A 20991-nucleotide genomic window follows, 5' to 3' on the forward strand; every position below is an offset into this window, starting at 1 on the left:
CAAAGACCAAAGACCTAAAATCTAAATTCTACATCACGTCAGTATTGTCCATGCTGAAGCGGTCATTGTAGATATTATTATATTTTTCACTTCATACAGTAGTTATAATATCGCTGGAATGATGTATGGTTAAAGCTTACGTTAGTATACTATTTCAGCCGTAGTTTCGAGGGAGTTTCAGCGAAATATCAGTCAACCGACTTTTTATGTGACGTTACTTTCCCAGAGTTCTGAGCGACCAACACAACTGGAAACGGAAGTACGTAATACTAGGCATAGAAGGTCAAAACAAAGATGGCCGTGAGCTCACTGGTCCAGTCCATATGGACGGGGCTTTCTCGAGCCGCCAGCCAAAAAAGCACGGGCTTGGCGCACAGGATTTGTCATTTTCCGCAGCGTCCGTCTTGTAGTATTCTTCCGAACCGCAGTATCCGACAAGGTAAGGTTAAATCATGCAGTGGCGAGTTCCATTTTGACTAACGTTGGGTAATGCATGTACAACCCCAATTAAAAAAAAAAATTAAGGACGGTAAATGAGACGGAAATAAAACAGAAAGTAGTAATTTGTACATTTACTCTGACTTCTATTCAAAGAGAACAGTGTAAAGACGATATCTTGCATGTTTTACCTAATCGTCTTCATTGTTGTTTTTTTCTTAAGATATACGTGTGTTCTGAAATTCTTGCCTGCAACACGTTTCAAAAAAGTTGGGACAGGGCCAGTTTAGGACCAATAACGATGTGACAAGTTGAAATTACAAGGTGATGTGACACAGGTGCTGTTAAACGAGTGAGACAATCATGTTATAGTAAACAAGGAGCTTCCAAGAAAGGCCTAGTCCCTCTAGAACAGATGGGGTTGAGGTTCACCAGTTTGCCAACAGATGCGTCAGCGAATAATCCACTACCTTGAGAATGATGTTCCCCAAAAACAAATCGGTAGGATTTGGGGCATTTCACCCTCTACAGTGCACAATATAATTAAGAAATGAAAGGAAACCAGTGAAATCTCGGTGCGTCACGGAAGAAAAGCACTTCTGAATGCGCTTGATCTCCGATCCCTCAGACGTCTGTCTTAAAAACCGTCATGCGTCTGTAGTGGATATCATGACATGGGCTCAGGAAGACTTTGTCAGTTAACACCATTCGCCACTGCATTTACAGATGCAAGTTCAGGCTTAACAATGTAAAGCAGGAGCCATACATCAGGGCTGTCCAGAAGCACTGCTGACTTTGGACTCTGGTCTCGGTCACATCTGAGATGGACAGTAGCACAGTGGAAGCGTGTGTTGTGGTCTGACGAGTCAACATTTCAAACAGTTTTTGGAAAAAACGGCCGTCATGTGCTCTGGGCAAAAGAAGAAAAGGACCAACTAAGCTGTTATCAGCATCAGGTCCAAAAGCCAGCATCTCTCATGGTAGGGGGGTGGGTCAGTACCAATGCATGGTAGGGGGGTATGTCAGTACTAATGTATGGAGAACCTGCACATCTGTGAGGGCACCATTAATGCAGAAAGATACATAAAAATTTTGGAGCAACATGTGCTGCCATCCAGATGCGGCCTTTTCCAGGGATGTCCCTGTGTTTTCCAGCAGGACAATGCCAAACCGCATGTCAGGTGTGCTTACTATGTTTAGGTTTGTGTAAATAATGTTTACTGTGTACAGTGGCATTTGTTGTGCAGTGCGTATGTATGTACAGGGTTTTTGTAGGTCCAGTTATATATTGTACTTTGTGTTGTTAATAGTTGTTGTGTGTTATTTGTTTTGGGGCACTGTGGCCCTTGTGAAAGGCAGTCTCATTCACCTGTATGTATGAGACATGCATATGCAGACATGACTAGAAGTGCAGAGTAAGTGTAAATTCTGCCTGGCTTACAGGTGTGCGGCTGCGTGAACAGAGAGTACAGGTGCTCGGTTGGCCCGTCTGCAGTCCTGACCCGTCTCCATCTGAGAATGTGTGGTGCATTACGAACAAAGACCCCGTACGACTGCGCAGTCGACCGCGTGCATAATGGAAAAACGGGGCAAATGCCGCTTGCTAAACCTGTCTCGTCTTCAGAGACCAAAGCTTAATAAGTGTTATGAAAAGAAATGGTGATGTTACGCAGTGGTAAACACTCAACTGTCCCAACTTTTTTGGGGCATGTTGCAGTCATCAAATTTAAAATGAGTGTAAAGGTAAAACATGAAATAATGTGTTGCTGTTGTGTTTTCAGTGTAGTGCAGGGCGAACAGAATTTACAAACGACTCCTTTTTGTTTTTAATGAGCATTTTCCATACTGTCCCAACTTTTCTGGAACTGTGGTTGGACATGACTTCATATGATGTCGGCTGAACTACATTTGTAATACATAGTGCAGCTGTAGTCTTTTGAATACTGAAATGATGTCTACACAGTGTCTTTTTGATTTTAACAGTGGTATCTAAGCAGTGTCTCTGTTTTAACAGTGATATCTAAGCAGTGTCTTTGTTTTAACAGTGGTATCTAAGCAGTGTCTTTGTTTTAACAGTGGTATCTAAGCAGTGTCTTTGTTTTAACAGTGGTATCTAAGCAGTGTCTCTGTTTTAACAGTGATATCTAAGCAGTGTCTTTGTTTTAACAGTGATATCTAAGCAGTGTCTTTGTTTTAACAGTGGTATCTAAGCAGTGTCTCTGTTTTAACAGTGGTATCTAAGCAGTGTCTTTGTTTTAACAGTGATATCTAAGCAGTGTCTTTGTTTTAACAGTGATATCTAAGCAGTGTCTTTGTTTTAACAGTGGTATCTAAGCAGTGTCTTTGTTTTAACAGTGATATCTAAGCAGTGTCTCTGTTTTAACAGTGGTATCTAAGCAGTGTCTTTGTTTTAACAGTGGTATCTAAGCAGTGTCTTTGTTTTAACAGTGATATCTAAGCAGTGTCTTTGTTTTAACAGTGGTATCTAAGCAGTGTCTTTGTTTTAACAGTGGTATCTAAGCAGTGTCTTTGTTTTAACAGTGGTATCTAAGCAGTGTCTTTGTTTTAACAGTGGTATCTAAGCAGTGTCTTTGTTTTAACAGTGATATCTAAGCAGTGTCTCTGTTTTAACAGTGATATCTAAGCAGTGTCTTTGTTTTAACAGTGGTATCTAAGCAGTGTCTTTGTTTTAACAGTGATATCTAAGCAGTGTCTCTGTTTTAACAGTGGTATCTAAGCAGTGTCTTTGTTTTAACAGTGATATCTAAGCAGTGTCTTTGTTTTAACAGTGATATCTAAGCAGTGTCTTTGTTTTAACAGTGGTGTCTAAGCAGTGTCTTTGTTTTAACAGTGGTGGAGAAACAGGAAGGCAGGACAACAGTTGTAAGTATCTGTCTTGGAAGGTGCTTTGGATGAAAGTGTCTGCTACATGAATAAATGTGATAAAAATGTAAAGATTCTATTTTTTATGGCAGAGAACTGTTATATCTGTTCGTGTGTGAGTGTGAAGAGCGCATAATTGGTTATATGAATGAAATGCTTTACTTTTGACTTCATTTATGTCGTGTGAATTTTGGTTCAGTGACAAGGTGCATTTCAAGACAGAGCAGATGTGAACTTCACCAATGATTATTAATGTGAGCGTCGCCTCAGCGTTTGAGCTGTGTATGGCATCGAGTCAATAGTTTGTTACCTGTGGGCTTGGCGTGTTGTTGTAATATGAGGTTCTGTAGAAATGCCTAAATGCTGTGAGCATTTTGGTGTATTACCAACACTGTTATATTCACAGAAAATCTCAGACCCTGTGTGTGATGCATTTTGTGTTTGATTCAAAACAGGACATAAAATGCCTTTATTCACCCAGTTTGTGTCTTTTTGCAGATGGAGGGTGTGTCTGTGGAGGCAGCTCAGACAGCCCAGCCGCCCAACCCCACAGCACACTGTCCCATTTACCGCTGGAACTTACAGAACAAATATTCCTATACTGTAAGAGCACCATCACCCACTACACAGCCATGTTTCAACTACAGGAGGAATGCTTATTTAAACTAGTCACTAATGGTCCTGGTTTGCACTGATTTTAAATTTAAACATTTCTCAACTGCACAATTGTAACTAAATGATGTTTGAAATATCATTTGTTTGTATGGGTGGAATTTTCACTCAGATCTTCCTCAGGAGACTGATGCTGTGAACATCATTCTGTCTCATCACTCCTTCTTACCTCTCTCTCTCTCTCTCTCTCTCTCTCTCTCTCTCTCTCTCATTGCTCCTTCTCACTCTCTCTCTCTCTCTCACCTCTCTCTCTCTCGCTCTCTGTCTCATCACTCCTTCTCACCTCTCTCTCTCTCTCTCTCTCTCATTGCTCCTTCTCACTCTCTCTCTCTCACCTCTCTCTCTCTCTCTCTCTCTCTCTCTCTGTCTCATCACTCCTTCTCACCTCTCTCTCTCTCTCTCTCCCTCTCTCTCATCTCTCTCTCTCTCTCTCTGTCTCATTGCTCCTTCTCACCTCTCTCTCTCTCTTTTTCTCTCACTCTCTCTGTCTCATCGCTCCTTCTCACCTCTCTCTCTCTCTCTCCGTCTGTTTCTCTCTCTCTCTCGCTCTCTCTCGCTCTCTCTCCGTCTGTTTCTCTCTCTCTCTCTCTGTTGCAGGATGTGCTGTTACTCAGTCAGTTCATTAGGTCGGATGGGGGGATGCTGCCACGCCGGATCACCGGCCTGTGTTCCCAGGAACATCGTAAGATTGCAATCTGTGTCCAGATGGCCCATCGTGCAGGTGTGTGCTCACTTGGTGGGGTAATTATGGCTTCATTAGGACAAATGTCCCATGTTTGTGATATACATGTGTATTATGTTATATTAGGAGACACTAATCATGAAACAGAGACTTTGTGAGAGGCAAGGGTAATTAAATGTAGTTTTCTAAAATGTATTATATTACTATTGGTTAATATCTCCAAGAAGATTTTTAATAGTTATATAATTCACTGATTTATGTCACTGAATTGAAATATTAAGGCAATGCATTGACTGTTACTGAATGTGCTAAAGCTGATGTGAAGACTAGAGTTAATTCTGAGGGGTGTGTGTGATGGCACAAATAGCCTATATGTGAATGAGTAAATAGCAGTGATGTGCGAATGGTGTGTCTGCTTTACTAGAGGCTGTGGTATGAATCATTCTCGGTCATTCTGAGTCATTCTTGTTGCAGGTTTGCTCCCAGATCACAAACCTCCTTTACCAGAGGGTCACGTTCCAAAGAATCCCAAACCCAAACTTAACAGGTGTGTTCCATCAGATTTGACCATGTTTGTGTTGTTAGAACTGGTTAGTAACACAGTGTTAATGTGACCAACAGACCTGTCTTGAATAAGATGCTGATAATAATATTGAGGATCTTGTAGAACATAATGTAAAATTATTGTGTGTACAAATGTAATATCATTTTCAATATTTACTAAATTTAATAGATAACTCTGAAACCATCAAAATATAAATAAGTTATCAGTTATGTATAAACATCTTTTTTTCAGTTATGATTAAGTTGCATTTGAAAACTGCCTAGTTCGTGTACGTCACTGTCATAGATAAATAGTAATATTCCCACCGAGAGACTGGTGACACGGAGTGCCTCTGGCTTGGCCGGGCAGCCAGACAAATACAGCTGGTGATGTTTGTGGACAGGAACAGATAGAACAGTGATTCCCATTGATTGGTTGGGGCACCAGATTAGAGGTGGATGGTTCTGGGGAGTGTAGCGTGAACCTTAGTATGGCATCCCAGAGAAGTTCAGATGAAAAGAACCATCCGGCAGATCTCTAGTGGAGGGGACAGGTGCTCGTTTACCACCCTCCCTGGATGGCATGTGGGTTATGCAAAAAAAGACTCAAGAACAGGATTATAACCTCTGACTGTGCTGTGACGGGCTCTGACTCTCTCACTGTGCTGTGACGGGCTCTGACTCGCTCACTGTGCTGTGACGGGCTCTGACTCGCTCACTGTGCTGTGACGGGCTCTGACTCTCTCACTGTGCTGTGACGGGCTCTGACTCGCTCACTGTGCTGTGACGGGCTCTGACTCGCTCACTGTGCTGTGACGGGCTCTGACTCTCTCACTGTGCTGTGACGGGCTCTGACTCTCTCACTGTGCTGTGACGGGCTCTGACTCGCTCACTGTGCTGTGAAAGGCTCTGACTCGCTCACTGTGCTGTGACGGGCTCTGACTCTCTCACTGTGCTGTGACGGGCTCTGACTCGCTCACTGTGCTGTGACGGGCTCTGACTCGCTCACTGTGCTGGGACGGGCTCTGACTCGCTCACTGTGCTGTGACGGGCTCTGACTCTCTCACTGTGCTGTGACGGGCTCTGACTCTCTCACTGTGCTGTGACGGGCTCTGACTCGCTCACTGTGCTGTGAAAGGCTCTGACTCTCTCACTGTGCTGTGACGGGCTCTGACTCTCTCACTGTGCTGTGAAAGGCTCTGACTCGCTCACTGTGCTGTAACAGGCTCTGACTCGCTCACTGTGCTGTGACGGGCTCTGACTCTCTCACTGTGCTGTGACGGGCTCTGACTCGCTCACTGTGCTGTGACGGGCTCTGACTCTCTCACTGTGCTGTGACGGGCTCTGACTCTCTCACTGTGCTGTGACGGGCTCTGACTCGCTCACTGTGCTGTGACGGGCTCTGACTCTCTCACTGTGCTGTGAAAGGCTCTGACTCTCTCACTGTGCTGTAACAGGCTCTGACTCGCTCACTGTGCTGTGACGGGCTCTGACTCTCTCACTGTGCTGTGACGGGCTCTGACTCGCTCACTGTGCTGTGACGGGCTCTGACTCGCTCACTGTGCTGTGACGGGCTCTGACTCGCTCACTGTGCTGTGACGGGCTCTGACTCGCTCACTGTGCTGTGAAAGGCTCTCACTCTCTCACTGTGCTGTGACGGGCTCTGACTCTCTCACTGTGCTGTGACGGGCTCTGACTCGCTCACTGTGCTGTGACGGGCTCTGACTCTCTCACTGTGCTGTGAAAGGCTCTGACTCTCTCACTGTGCTGTAACAGGCTCTGACTCGCTCACTGTGCTGTGACGGGCTCTGACTCTCTCACTGTGCTGTGACGGGCTCTGACTCTCTCACTGTGCTGTGACGGGCTCTGACTCGCTCACTGTGCTGTGACGGGCTCTGACTCGCTCACTGTGCTGTGACGGGCTCTGACTCTCTCACTGTGCTGTGACGGGCTCTGACTCTCTCACTGTGCTGTGACGGGCTCTGACTCGCTCACTGTGCTGTGAAAGGCTCTGACTCGCTCACTGTGCTGTGACGGGCTCTGACTCTCTCACTGTGCTGTGACGGGCTCTGACTCTCTCACTGTGCTGTGACGGGCTCTGACTCTCTCACTGTGCTGTGACGGGCTCTGACTCTCTCACTGTGCTGTGACGGGCTCTGACTCTCTCACTGTGCTGTGACGGGCTCTGACTCGCTCACTGTGCTGTGACGGGCTCTGACTCTCTCACTGTGCTGTGACGGGCTCTGACTCTCTCACTGTGCTGTGACGGGCTCTGACTCGCTCACTGTGCTGTGACGGGCTCTGACTCTCTCACTGTGCTGTGACGGGCTCTGACTCTCTCACTGTGCTGTGACGGGCTCTGACTCGCTCACTGTGCTGTGACGGGCTCTGACTCGCTCACTGTGCTTAAGAGTATGAATGTGTGGCAGGGTTTGACTGTTGAGATCTGTTGTGTCAAGGATACGACTGTTCTGTTGCCTTAAAAGGCCCTGATGTCTGTGAGCGGTGATATTGAAAAGGAGCCTTTTCAGTGCTGCTTGTGGATAACACAGACCTTCTGCTCTTGTGCAGGTACTTGACACGTTACTCTGTGAAGTCAGTGAAGCCCATTTATAAGACAGGATTGAAGTGGAATAAGAAACGTATGCCCGTGGGACACCCAGCCCTCAAAGACAACATCAGCTATGGCAAGAAGCCCCTGTACTTCAAGCACTGACGGACAGGTCTGGTCCGTGGAACGACGGCATTGTTTGTGGCAGTATGAAATGATATGGGTTGGATTTGGACCAGACTTGTTGCAGGGAAATAGCTGACAGTATCTTCTCTTCTATATGGTTTATGTCTCAGATAACTCGAGTGCTGCTGTTTATTTTATCCAATTCCCCAAACAACTGGGTCAGTGTTACACTCTCCGCATGAGCAGGATGTCGATATTGTGTTCCTCAAACAAACCCAAATGTTCAAAGAACATCTTCATTTTGTTTAAAAAATGCAAATAAATTGTCTTTCCTTATCTCATACAGGTGTGTGTGTGTGTGTTTGAGACCAGAGATGGATACTGTATGTTGTATTTTATCTGCAGTACACAGTTCCAATGATATCAGGTTAAATATATGTTTTGTTTATTTTCCATGCATAAAATGAGAGGAAAGGAGTGATTCTCATATAAATAAAGCCTGACACTTGGCCGTAAGCCTACAGTGGAGGGCAGGCTAGACCTGCTCCGGCTTCAGAGAGTGGTGTTCGTGGAGAAGTGACAGTAAAGTGTGACAGACAGTTGAGAAGGGGTTTGACGTCTCACAGACGTGTTTCTAAAGCATGAAAGGAAGGTCGAGGTTCTTCAGGCCGTCGCCCATGTAGACGTAGCCGTGCTGCGGGCTCATGGGAACGTGGAAGAAGGTCAGGCCTAGCCACAGCAGGCTCCGGATCACGCACACGCTTCCGCCCCGCTCCATCTGCAAACTCCACGAGCCTGTGGGGAAAGGCCACACAGAGGCATCAGCCCCCCCCCCCAGCAGGACACACGGGACACACGAGGTTAGGATCCATGACGGGGATCTGTCTGTCCTGTGATTTCAATACGAGACCCAGGAATTTTTCCATGAATTCCTAGTGTCTCTGATCTTAAACTCTCATCTTAAAAAGTGTAAAACACAGATTGCAGACAGTGCTGTGCTGTGTGTGTGAAAAGACAGCTCTACTGCTGCCCATCACTAATCAGCCTCACAACTTAGATTACTCTGTAAATTTATTCATCAATGTTTATGGTAAAATGGATCAAAATGAAGAAAATCTTTCATCTCAAATGAAAATAGTAGCATGAATGGCTTACAATTCTAATACGTAAAGTAGTATCTGAATACATATAAATGAATTCTCTTTATTGACGTCCAACCATATACACTGTACAAACACAGTGGACGAATTTGTGATGAATAAAGACAGAAACCCAGGTAAAACTGTGGTGTAGTAGTGTACAGTTCTGTCCTGTCCCGTCTATCGATCAACTAGAACTGAAGTGGACTCCACTGACGGAACATGTTCATGACCTGCTGTGTCAACCTGGACGATTACACAGACACACTGACAGCAAACGTTTTTGTGAGGAACCCCGCAAACCTTCAAAAACAACAATGGAGTACCATAACAGCAAGCCTTGATGCTTCATCTATACTGAATGAACATGTTTCAGACTGACCTAGTGATTAATCCAACAAAGCTCTTTATATCTGTCCACTGTCTCTATAACATTTCATCACTTCTCCTTCCAGAGGATGCCCAGGGAGAGGCAATAAATAACCCTGTCACTCATCTCTTCCTGGAATGTCATCCACTGTCTCCATATGAACCCACCTGGAACGCGCATCCAGTGGGAATATGCTTGGAATGACTCACATGCTGTTTGTCAGAGGTTCTGAGGAAATTTGTAATGGTTAGACTGTATGTGAGAATGTCCTGTGAGCATGTGACAATCTGTTTTAACCTCTAACAACCTGACTTAACCTGCAAATTGTACAAAACTAGAGAACTGTGCACTGACTGATGGACAGAGAGAAGAGAACTGTGCACTGACTGACGGACAGAGAGAAGAGAACTGTGCACTGACTGACGGACAGAGAGAAGAGAACTGTGCACTGACTGACGGACAGAGAGAAGAGAACTGTGCACTGACTGACGGACAGAGAGAAGAGAACTGTGCACTGACTGACTGACAGAGAGAAGAGAACTGTGCACTGACTGACTGATGGACAGAACTAGAGAACTGTGCACTGACTGACTGACAGAGAGAAGAGAACTGTGCACTGACTGATGGACAGAGAGAAGAGAACTGTGCACTGACTGACAGAGAGAAGAGAACTGTGCACTGACTGACTGACAGAGAGAAGAGAACTGTGCACTGACTGACTGACAGAGAGAAGAGAACTGTGCACTGACTGACGGACAGAGAGAAGAGAACTGTGCACTGACTGACAGAGAGAAGAGAACTGTGCACTGACTGATGGACAGAGAGAAGAGAACTGTGCACTGACTTAGTGCAATTGTCTTCTGTCACTGACTTACTGGCCTCAGAGTCTTCTGACATACCCGACTGACGTAGCCAACTGTCCTCTGAAGATCAGCTGAATGAAAAAGACGAGAGGGTGGAAGGACTCAGCCCTTGGCTACCTCCACTTTGAGGATCTGAATACAATAAGCAAAAACTCTGAGCTGTTTGTCCAGATGATCATTTTTTGGTAATCTTGCCTGCGAAAGGCAAACCATGTGAGGCCGAAAAAACACAGGGCCCCCTCTTCTCGTTCCTCACCCTGGTTTCATCAGCAGAGACAGACCAAAGTCAATCAATAAATGACATTAAATGTATTATTCTCTATAGGATGAGTGTGAGAATTAGTGGCCTGTCTCTCTAAGCACATTCCTCATCAGGTCTGTCTGCAGGTTGTCAGTTTTCTATATGAGATTGATTGTCAATATGAGCAGTGACAGGAGAAGATTCATTTTATGAAACATATGCCTTAAGCTGCTAGGCCAGACTTCATGTTTATCAGGAGAGCTTTCATTGTCCTAACACAGTGAAAATATCCACCACACTGAAGCCCCCTCACAAGACAATCAAGCCTTTTTCAGAAATTTCTCTCTCTCTCTCTCTCTCTGGTAACAAAGCATGTCCCTGGAGGTGGGCAGTGACTCCAGTCAGAATCACCATGGTCAGTAAGGACAATAGCTTGTGTAGTGTGACAGAGGGCAGTCAGAGGTAACTTACTACCACACTTGGTTAATAACACTTCAAATGAGAAACAATTACAGATAAACATTTTAACAAGCAACACTGGTTTCATGACAAGCAGTGTATGAGTGTAATTTGGACTGAGGAATCTGAATAGGGTAATTACGAAGAAACAAGTTAAAATGAACAGGACCAATGAGCGCAGAGTAAAAAAAATAGAATTTTGGCCATGTAAACTTAAATCATGTACTATCACAGTGTCAGAATGGTAATTAAACTATGAATTCCATTCCATACTCATTTAATGTTCATTTCCTGACACAAAGCTGTTTACTAAGCGGGAAAACTCAGCGGGAAAACAAAGGTCAGGGCTGCGCAGCAGTAGCCAGACCGACTGGACACACCGACACAGGCAGGAAACACGGCACGGAATTGTTTCAGTGTCTCTGCAACAGTGAGTCCCACCCACTGGTCAGGGCACTAGAGTAGTGGTGGGCAGATGTGTTATGGCTTCCTGGAAAATATTCTCCACAGTCTGATGTCTGGTATGTGTCAGAGCAGACATGTGGCCGTCCCTGCCCTCCCTGGCCAGCATGAGGGAAACAGACATGTGGCCGTCCCTGCCCTCCCTGGCCAGCATGAGGGAAACAGACATGTGGCCGTCCCTGCCCTCCCTGGCCCGCATGAGGGAAACAGAAACACAAGAGAACTGGCCATGACTACAGTGGGAGAAAAAAAATGGATGAAAAGAGGAGAAAAGCCCATTTCCTCATGTGATCACTCATTTCACTGAGATATTCAGATAAGCATGGAACACGTATGGATCTATAGGAAGCCTGTAAGCATGGAACCCGTATGGATCTATAGGAACTCTGTAAGCATGGAACATGTATGGATCTATAGGAAGCCTATCTGACCAGTGTTCATTTAACACCCACCTTTGGGAATGTCCTCACTCAGAGGGTCCAGGAAGTCAATGCAGGGGTTCAGATCAGCCATCTCCAGGAGGGACTTTTTCTTCAGGTTCTTTGGCTCAGTGAAATGCAAGTAATTCCTCAGTTTGCTTGCCTCGGTGACTGACAGCCCTTTAGGTGCCCAGAAAAAAAATATATTTTATGTCCATCCATACTGATAGAGAAAAATAAGATGGTTCCTGGTAACAATTACATTTGATAGTGTTGAGGAGAAAGCTACACACCAGTGTCATTCCTCACACTGTGTAATCCACACACACACAGTTGTGGCTCTTCTCACACATTCACACAGAATCCACACTTGAAATGAAGAGGGAACAAACCTTCAAAGCTGCGGTTATTCTGGACCGTTCCATGAGGGGTCTTGATGTAAGCACCGCGAGGCACGACTGACACCTCTGTGTCGATGGTGAAGACTGTAGCAGCCAGTCTCTTCTCCTCACTCACTTTCACCTGAAGGTCGTGTTCAGAGTGTGCAGTCCATTACATGAGAAATCACCGGCATAAAACCATGACTCACTTTTCAAACTAACAGCTCTAAGTTTCAACATCGCCTCCATTGAGACAAGTTCCAAACCCAGGTGAACTGCGGTACTGGTGGCCGGATTATGCCCTCTAGTCTCTCACCGTTACTTCCTCCTCCACAGCCTCGTCCTCCTCCTCTCGTCTCAGCGTCTCCGCGTGCTCGTACTCATGTGACGGGTCCCCTACAAAACGCCCCTTAGCTGCTTTGGACACCTCCGCGAGCATCTCCTCCGTGGCCGGGGGAAGCAGCTGCCAATCCATGCAGTTGAAGCTGTATGAGGGTTAGGGTTAGGGTTAGAATGACACGATATTCCACCTCTGCAAAACCATGGTCTACACGACTGTATCACTGGTAAGGGTGTGGAAGATGCAAACTCTTCATCTTGAGGTGTATAAGCACCTCAAGAAACCCAAATCTCATGTGAGACTTTTATTCACTAAATTATTCACTTCTTCTGCTTTTAATAAGAAGCAGTCTCATATTCTGATTGAACGACTTGCTTGTTTAAATTACCTGATCAGCTTTGATGTTGCTTTTAGATTTTTTAACAGACAGAATCCAGCAGGTTTAGGTGAGTGGACATATGTCCAGCACCAAGGTCTAAAATACAGGCTCATCCCAGCGTTGTCTCCTGTCCCTCTTACTGTTTATCATATACACAGACAGCTGCAGGACAGCTCGAGAGGGCAGCCATCGCGTGAAACCTCCCTGTTGTCTCTTCTTCAGGGCTTGGAGTCAGATTGTTGTTGTGCCCTACCTGCCTTTGTTAAATGGTGTGGTGATATCTTCCTCGACATTAATGTATCAGAAACTAAGGAGTTAATCATTGATCAGGCAGAATAGTGACAAACCAAAAGCTAATATTATGCATGTTGAGGATGGTCACATTTTTAACGCATAGAAGTATCTAGGAACAGTGTTTGACTCTCAAGTTCAGTGTAAACACAGAGTCAGTTGTCAAGCGTGGACAACAAAGAATTCACTTAATGCGGTAGCTTAACTCTTTTCGCGTTTGTGATATTATTTGATGTAATTTTTATCAATCATTCATTGAAAGTCCTCTAACTTTCTCATTTATTTGCTGGTTTAATGGGTTGTCCGTGAAGGACAAGAATAGCCTAAATGGTATTGTGAAAGTTTGCTCCAAGATAACTGGAGTCCAGCAAAGAGACTGGTGTGGCCCAAACAGGTGGCCCAGAAAAGAAAGGAATTATCAGCCAGTCTGACCATGTTCTGTCCAGTGAATTCACTGTAATACTCTCAGGCCAGCATATAATGTGGCCCTTAGGAGAACAAACCACTACTCCAAGTCCTTCACTGACTTGGATATTTACTTAGTAATTTATTTATATGAACTATAACAAAATGTTTTATTTTGCTTTATTTATTTTATTCTCTGCTGCTCATTGTTCCCTGTAGTGACCCATGTATGTTGATCTGTTGCCTCTGGCATTTAACTGCCTTGCTTGTGAGTATTTAAGTTGTGTGTATGGTATGGTATGACATGGTATGGTATGACATGGTATGGTATGGGTAAACTGCAAATGAATTTCCCTCTCTTGGGATCAATAAAGTTGTCTGAATCCGATCCTGAATCTGAATCACTGAGAGGTTTTAAAACGTGCATGTGGCTTACAGTGTTTACATTTGATGGAATGAAACACTAAACTTACAAACAGAAAATTACCTCTCCTTCGTGCTTACCTGTACAAAGTTTTTTTGTCGCTCATTTCATCCTCTGCAACTCCTTGAGCGATGAAATAGTCGCCTTTTATTCCTAAAATCTTACCCCAAAAAAGAACACGTTTGAATTTGTAGTTTCTTTTTAAAATGACCAACGAGGTTTGGAGTGCCGCTTTGTGCTCAGAACTCAACGTTATACCGTTACCAGCAGTTAAATCAAGCGAATATAACAAAGCATTTGAATCCATTTCAGTAAAATGACCTTATCCAGACAAAATTAAAATCAGATCTTTAAACTAACTGCCTGTTCAGCTTTTTTGGTCGTTATTTTCTTTGCTTAAAATTACAAGGCTAATTAGCCGCTTGGCTAGATTAATCAGTCTGGTAAAAGTGGTCACCAGAGTAAACAGTATTGTCTATTTATGCGTTGTCGTAGTAACGGCCAAAGACCTCTGGGAGATTGAGTCCATCTCGCGATAGCTCAAGTTTGTCAGCGGTTAAGAGATGCTGGGAATAATCAATTAGATTATTGCTCCTCGCTAGAATGAACAATGTGTTGCTATTATTTAAGTTAAACCATTCTTTATTATAGTTTCAATCAGCTGTTTACACATTTGAACAGAGACAACATAAGACATGTTAGTTCTATTACCTCTCTCAGTAGTCATTTATGCAAGTAATTTTAACCCAATTTGCAAAGTCTGTCCATTCTTTTTGCTCTTAACATAAATTTTTAGGCTTAATTCTTTCTTTCTTTTGTCTTCTCCGTAGACTAATTCAAATCTATGCAATGCAGAGAAAGAATGAGGAGTACATTAAGTACCATTGCTAAACTGAGATGACTGAAATTAGAGAGGTAAAAATGGTGGATTTGGTATTGAACTGGATTGACAGTGACTGCAACAGTGCATGTGTCACCCTGCTTGTAACTTGTCCAGCATGTGGTGACATGACTGGCATAATCTCCCCAAATTCTAATAAGTCACCCCAGTCTTACACACACTCCACAGGCCACCAGAGGCAGCATGTATTCATTTCAAGTTCCCAGCTGTTGCTTACAGTGCTATGAGGGAGAATTGCACTTGCCCATACACTGACTGTGGTCTGTCCTCACACCGGAGCACAGCTGCCTCTCTCTGCTCCAGCCCGGTGTCTGACAGGTCTATCACTACATAGTCATGCACCTGAACTTTTCTCCAGCTGCCTCTCTCTGCTCCAGCCCGGTGTCTGACAGGTCTATCACTACATAGTCATGCACCTGAACTTTTCTCCAGCTGCCTCTCTCTGCTCCAGCCCGGTGTCTGACAGGTCTATCACTACATAGTCATGCACCTGAACTTTTCTCACCCTTTCATGCCTCAGTGATGCAGTGACCTTCCTGTCAAACTGATCGCCATTTTAGCAATTTAAAACAAAACGAGTGGGCAGGGGGGAAAAGCAGAAATGACCGAACAAAGAGAGATAATATACCAAACTTTGCTGTTCTGTACTGAGACATTTATATATTAGTGAAAATATGAAATATAAAACCATAACATATAAAATATAAAACCATAATATAAAACTATTTTAAGGGTGGTGTGTAAGGGCTTGAATAAATAATAATACAACAATAAAAACAAACTCTAGGAATGTTGTGGGGGCTTGCTCACACCTCCTGTAATTCTTGGTTAGGGTTAGGGTCAGGGTCAGGGTCAGGGTCAGGGTTAGGGTTAGGAAGACAGACATGGCACCGTGTGCACAGAAGACATGCTCCATTCACACTAACACCTCCCTGTGACACTAAGCGCTTTCTGTCCGTCAGTGCAGTACACACTTAACTCTAATCCACAAATGCCCAAGCATGTCAAATTATCATAAATTAATACTATAAACAATGATAAATTAATAATATAAACAGTTATAAATTAATAATATAAATTAATAGTATAAATTAATATAAATCAATGATCCTGCTAAGCTGATATACAGCAATCCCAAACATTGTCTCACACACACACAAACACACACGCACACACACAGACCTCTGTACAGAAAGCAGCTTCACATAGCTCCTTATCTCTGAGATAAGGATTTCACACAGAGGATTTAGGAGAGAAAGGGGATGGAAGACAGGAAAAGGAAGAGGGAGAGACAGACAGAGAGACAGGAAAAGGAAGAGGGAGAGACAGACAGAGAGACAGGAAAAGGAAGAGGGAGAGACATACAGAGAGACAGGAAAAGGAAGAGGGAGAGACAGACAGAGAAACAGGAAAAGGAAGAGGGAGAGACAGACAGAGAGACAGGAAAAAGAAGAGGGAGAGACAGACAGAGAGACAGGAAAAGGAAGAGGGAGAGACAGACAGAGAAACAGGAAAAGGAAGATAAAAGATTATAAGGAAGGTAAAAGGAAGATTATGAGATAAAACAGGTAAAGCAGAGTTGAAGAATGATGGGTCTCTTTATTATTAGTTGCCTTAATCAGTCAGATCACTGTAAAACACTGAGTTGAACAAACCTTGACAGACAGACTACACATGCTTCAGTCACACATTTATTAAGAATCAACCCATCTCTCAGAAGAAAGTCTGAAACTGCTTTCTGTTTCTTTTTCATCAAGGTCAGCGTTAGTCTAGTATTAACCTGCCGCACTGAGAGAAACTGGCAGATGCCCCTTGAAGGCTTTGACAAAGTTTGTTCTGCTCAGGTTTTTCTCTGGTGCTCTGATTGGCCTCAGAGCCAACATGTTGGTGGGCCATTCCTTTCATGGTCATTTAGAGACCACAAACATTGCCATTAAAATAATCCTATGGACAAAATAGGACAATTGGACAAGGAATCATTTTGCATTCTGTCTGGCGGGGACACTTGTCCATTATACACTCACCAGGCTGTTGGGTCAAACCACTCCTTAAAATTCTCTCACGGGGCACGGTTCACTTCAGCGTTTTTGAGTTAAACAGTTCTTTCATTATGCTAGTGTCACAACCCAAATTTACTTAACAAGACATTTTTATACAAGACCCGAGTGGCTCTTTTGTGTTTACTGATAAATATTTATTTACACATTTTAATTTTCCACTTCCACACCCAGCATTTCTGGATAATGCATCAAATTTTCACTTCTGTTTCAGTCCCTCCAAGAACCTTGAGTCATACTTGTGTGTGTGTGTGCAAGGTGATGTTTTGAAGAAGAGCCTGATTTTTGTGTTTGTGTTTAAATACAGCCTCAGGTCCACGGGGCAACAGATGAGGAGGAACATCTATTGCACTTTGTGCACCATTAAGTCCAACAATGGCCACCGGAAAGATTGGTCTACTCCAGTTTCACGTTTCAAGTTTAGAGCCCAGTATCACTGTTTAAAATCTCAAAGGGCTTTACATGCCCAGAACAAACAAAGCAGGGTGGCACCCTCTGACTTATGGGGGGGGGGGACTATCCTGTGTGCATGCTGTTTATTCGTACACGATTTCTGAACTGAGAAGCAAAAAAGCATGTTCCAATAAACATGACAGATATTTTGAAAACTCTCAGCTTTTATCCTTTTTTTTTGCTTTTATAACATACTGATTTTCTAAATTACAGAATGGTATCTGTGAAACTGAACACTCTTCATTTACTGGGGTGATTAGTATAGTTATTTTTTATCTGAATTACAGACAACATTTACTGGGGTGATTAGTATAGTTATATTTACAGGATCAACATTTACAAGGTCCTCTCCTTAGCTTACTGATCAGGAAAAGAAACAACCAAGGAGATGGATTTGATTTAATGAAAAGGGCATGTTTTCATTCCAGCTCGTGGGTGGAATTTCCTTTGGGAATGCCCACATCCCACAGCCAGGCGTGTAACCTTTCTTCACCTAAACACAAACCCAGTGGTGCTGACCCATGAAGAGTGACACCCACTCAGGACCACTCAGATTCATGAGATCTGGTTCCCATGAACCGCTTCAGCAGCCCCCCAAAGAACTTCTGCTCTGCTCAACTGGCGACTATAATAGTTTTCCTCTCTACCTCATTCATCCAACCGCACCTAACAAATTTCTCAGCTGAGACACAACCACATTCTCCTCAAACACAGCAACACAGTCATTCTTTCTGATGGATACCGTCTTCAGTCATGTCCCCCTGGAGCCATTAAAGACTGAAATGGCCTTTTTTCTTTTCTCAATACATAATGAGCCTGAGAATATAAGCCTTTAGCTTAGTCCTCATAAGAACACACACCCCTCTCCCACACACACACTCTGTTTACAGCACACAGACTAAAGCGCTTGTGCAGAGATGCAAACTAGTGGACTCTTAATAACAACCACTGGGTTGGTACTGGGTTGGCACTGGGTTGGCACCTATTGCACGCCTGGCTGGCCTAGAAGGGGTCTCCTCTCTCTGTGGTCCTTCTCAAGATTTCTCCTATTTTTCCCTAGTGTCTGGGTTTTTGAGGAGTTTTTTCTCACCCGCTATGAGGATCAAGTTAGGGGGTGCCACCCTGCTCTGTTTGTTGTAATCCTGTGGGCATGTAAAGCCCTTTGAGACTGTAAACAGTGATACTGGGCTTTAAATAAACTTAAACTTGAAACTTAAGATGCGAGGTGTGTGTCATCTCAGAAACTGATACTGAGTTTACACATCAAAGTCCATTCTGAAAACAGACACCAACACACACATACACACACACACACACACACACACACATATACACAAATTCTCATGAATCCCTCCCGAGTGGAGGGAGTTGAGTCTGAGCTGGCAAAGATGATGAGCTTCAGTGGCCACATCTCTTCTTCAAACCCTAACCCTAATCTTTTCTCCAATACCCTCACAACTTCACAATACTCAAAGTTTCCCTTACTGCATCCAAACACTCAAATACCCTCACAACTTCACAATACTCAACGTTTCCCTTACTGCATCCAAACACTCAAATACCCTCACAACTTCACAATACTCAATGTTTCCCTTACTGCATCCAAACACTCAGATACCCTCACAACTTCACAATACTCAACGTTTCCCTTACTGCATCCAAACACTCAAATACCCTCACAACTTCACAATACTCAATGTTTCCCTTACTGCATCCAAACACTCAAATACCCTCACAACTTCACAATACTCAATGTTTCCCTTACTTCACCCAAACACTCAAATACCCTCACAACTTCACAATACTCAATGTTTCCCTTACTTCACCCAAACACTCAAATACCCTCACAACTTCACAATACTCAATGTTTCCCTTACTGCATCCAAACACTCAAATACCCTCACAACTTCACAATACTCAACGTTTCCCTTACTGCATCCAAACACTCAGATACCCTAACAACTTCACAATACTCAACGTTTCCCTTACTGCATCCAAACACTCAAATACCCTAACAACTTCACAATACTCAATGTTTCCCTTACTGCATCCAAACACTCAAATACCCTCACAACTTCACAATACTCAACGTTTCCCTTACTGCATCCAAACACTCAGATACCCTAACAACTTCACAATACTCAATGTTTCCCTTACTGCATCCAAACACTCCAACACCCTCACAACTTCACAATACTCAACATTTCCCTTACTGCATCCAAACACTCAAATACCCTCACAACTTCACAATACTCAACGTTTCCCTTACTGCATCCAAACACTCAGATACCCTAACAACTTCACAATACTCAATGTTTCCCTTACTGCATCCAAACACTCCAACACCCTCACAACTTCACAATACTCAACATTTCCCTTACTGCATCCAAACACTCAAATACCCTCACAACTTCACAATACTCAACATTTCCCTTACTGCATCCAAACACTCAAATACCCTCACAACTTCACAATACTCAACGTTTCCCTTACTGCATCCAAACACTCAAATACCCTCACAACTTCACAATACTCAACGTTTCCCTTACTGCATCCAAACACTCAGATACCCTAACAACTTCACAATACTCAACGTTTCCCTTACTGCATCCAAACACTCAGATACCCTAACAACTTCACAGTCTGTTGACGGCTCATTGACTGGCAGGTCGTCAGGGAACAGCCTCTTGCTGGATGGTTGCTGACTGACCTGGTTTGTGGGCAGGACAACTGCATGGGCCCCAATTTGAGCAATCCTCCGCGATACTGCACTGCCATGGGGGATCTACATATGACTCCAGATAGAATATGATTCAAGACAGAACACGACTCCAGTCAGAATATGACTCCAGTCAGAATATGACTCCAGTCAGAATAGGACTCCAGATAGAATATGACTCCAGAAAGAATATGACTCCAATCAGAACATGACTCTAGTCAGAATATGACTCCAGTCAGAATATGACTCCAGATAGAATATGACTCCAGTCAGAATAGGACTCCAGATAGAATAAGACTCCAGATAGAATATGACTCCAATCAGAACATGACTCTAGTCAGAACATGACTCCAGTCAGAATAAGACTCCAGTCAGAACATGACTCCAGATAGAATATGACTCCAGTCAGAATATGACTCCAGACTATGTAACCTGTCCACCCCTCTGGGGGATCCCCAGTGTTCTCATCATACTCAGAGACTACCATCTCCATGCCTTTGTTACCGGAGGCACAGAGTTTTGTTTGTCTGACTACTGTGTGGGTGTAAGAGGCTTTGCTGTTAGCTAGCCAATTAGAGAGGGTAATGGTGGAGAGAAAGTGCCCAGGCTGTGTGCAGTCAGCCTTGGTAATGTTCAGTCATCCAAAACCAAGACAATCTTTCCGTCACATTTATCAGAATCTGTGTGAATCTTAATCCAAATATGTTCCAACTCTGCTGGACAGTTCAAAACACATCCACATCTCTTATTATTATAGCAAGGAGCACACACACATACATTCCTATTCAAAAAAA

General features: G+C 43.8%; 2 protein-coding genes across 2 annotated transcripts; one reads left to right on the forward strand and one right to left on the reverse strand.

Moving 5' to 3' along the window:
• Positions 1 to 294: 294 nt before the first annotated feature.
• On the forward strand, positions 295 to 8230 carry mrps18a (mitochondrial ribosomal protein S18A). The gene is made up of 6 exons (XM_030782098.1): positions 295 to 439; positions 3290 to 3321; positions 3820 to 3924; positions 4591 to 4714; positions 5150 to 5222; positions 7790 to 8230. Exons 1-6 carry the CDS (start codon positions 295 to 297, stop codon positions 7932 to 7934), a joined length of 624 nt encoding a protein of 207 aa, XP_030637958.1. The 3' UTR covers positions 7935 to 8230.
• Positions 8231 to 8529: 299 nt separating this feature from the next.
• Positions 8530 to 14374, reverse strand: rsph9 (radial spoke head component 9). The gene is made up of 5 exons (XM_030783323.1): positions 14148 to 14374; positions 12545 to 12713; positions 12241 to 12370; positions 11882 to 12028; positions 8530 to 8690 (listed from the first exon to the last, which is right to left on the reverse strand). Exons 1-5 carry the CDS (start codon positions 14372 to 14374, stop codon positions 8530 to 8532), a joined length of 834 nt encoding a protein of 277 aa, XP_030639183.1.
• Positions 14375 to 20991: the final 6617 nt, after the last annotated feature.

The sequence above is a fragment of the Chanos chanos genome, chromosome 8 (genome assembly GCF_902362185.1).
Source record: "Chanos chanos chromosome 8, fChaCha1.1, whole genome shotgun sequence".
Lineage (NCBI taxonomy): Eukaryota > Metazoa > Chordata > Actinopteri > Gonorynchiformes > Chanidae > Chanos > Chanos chanos.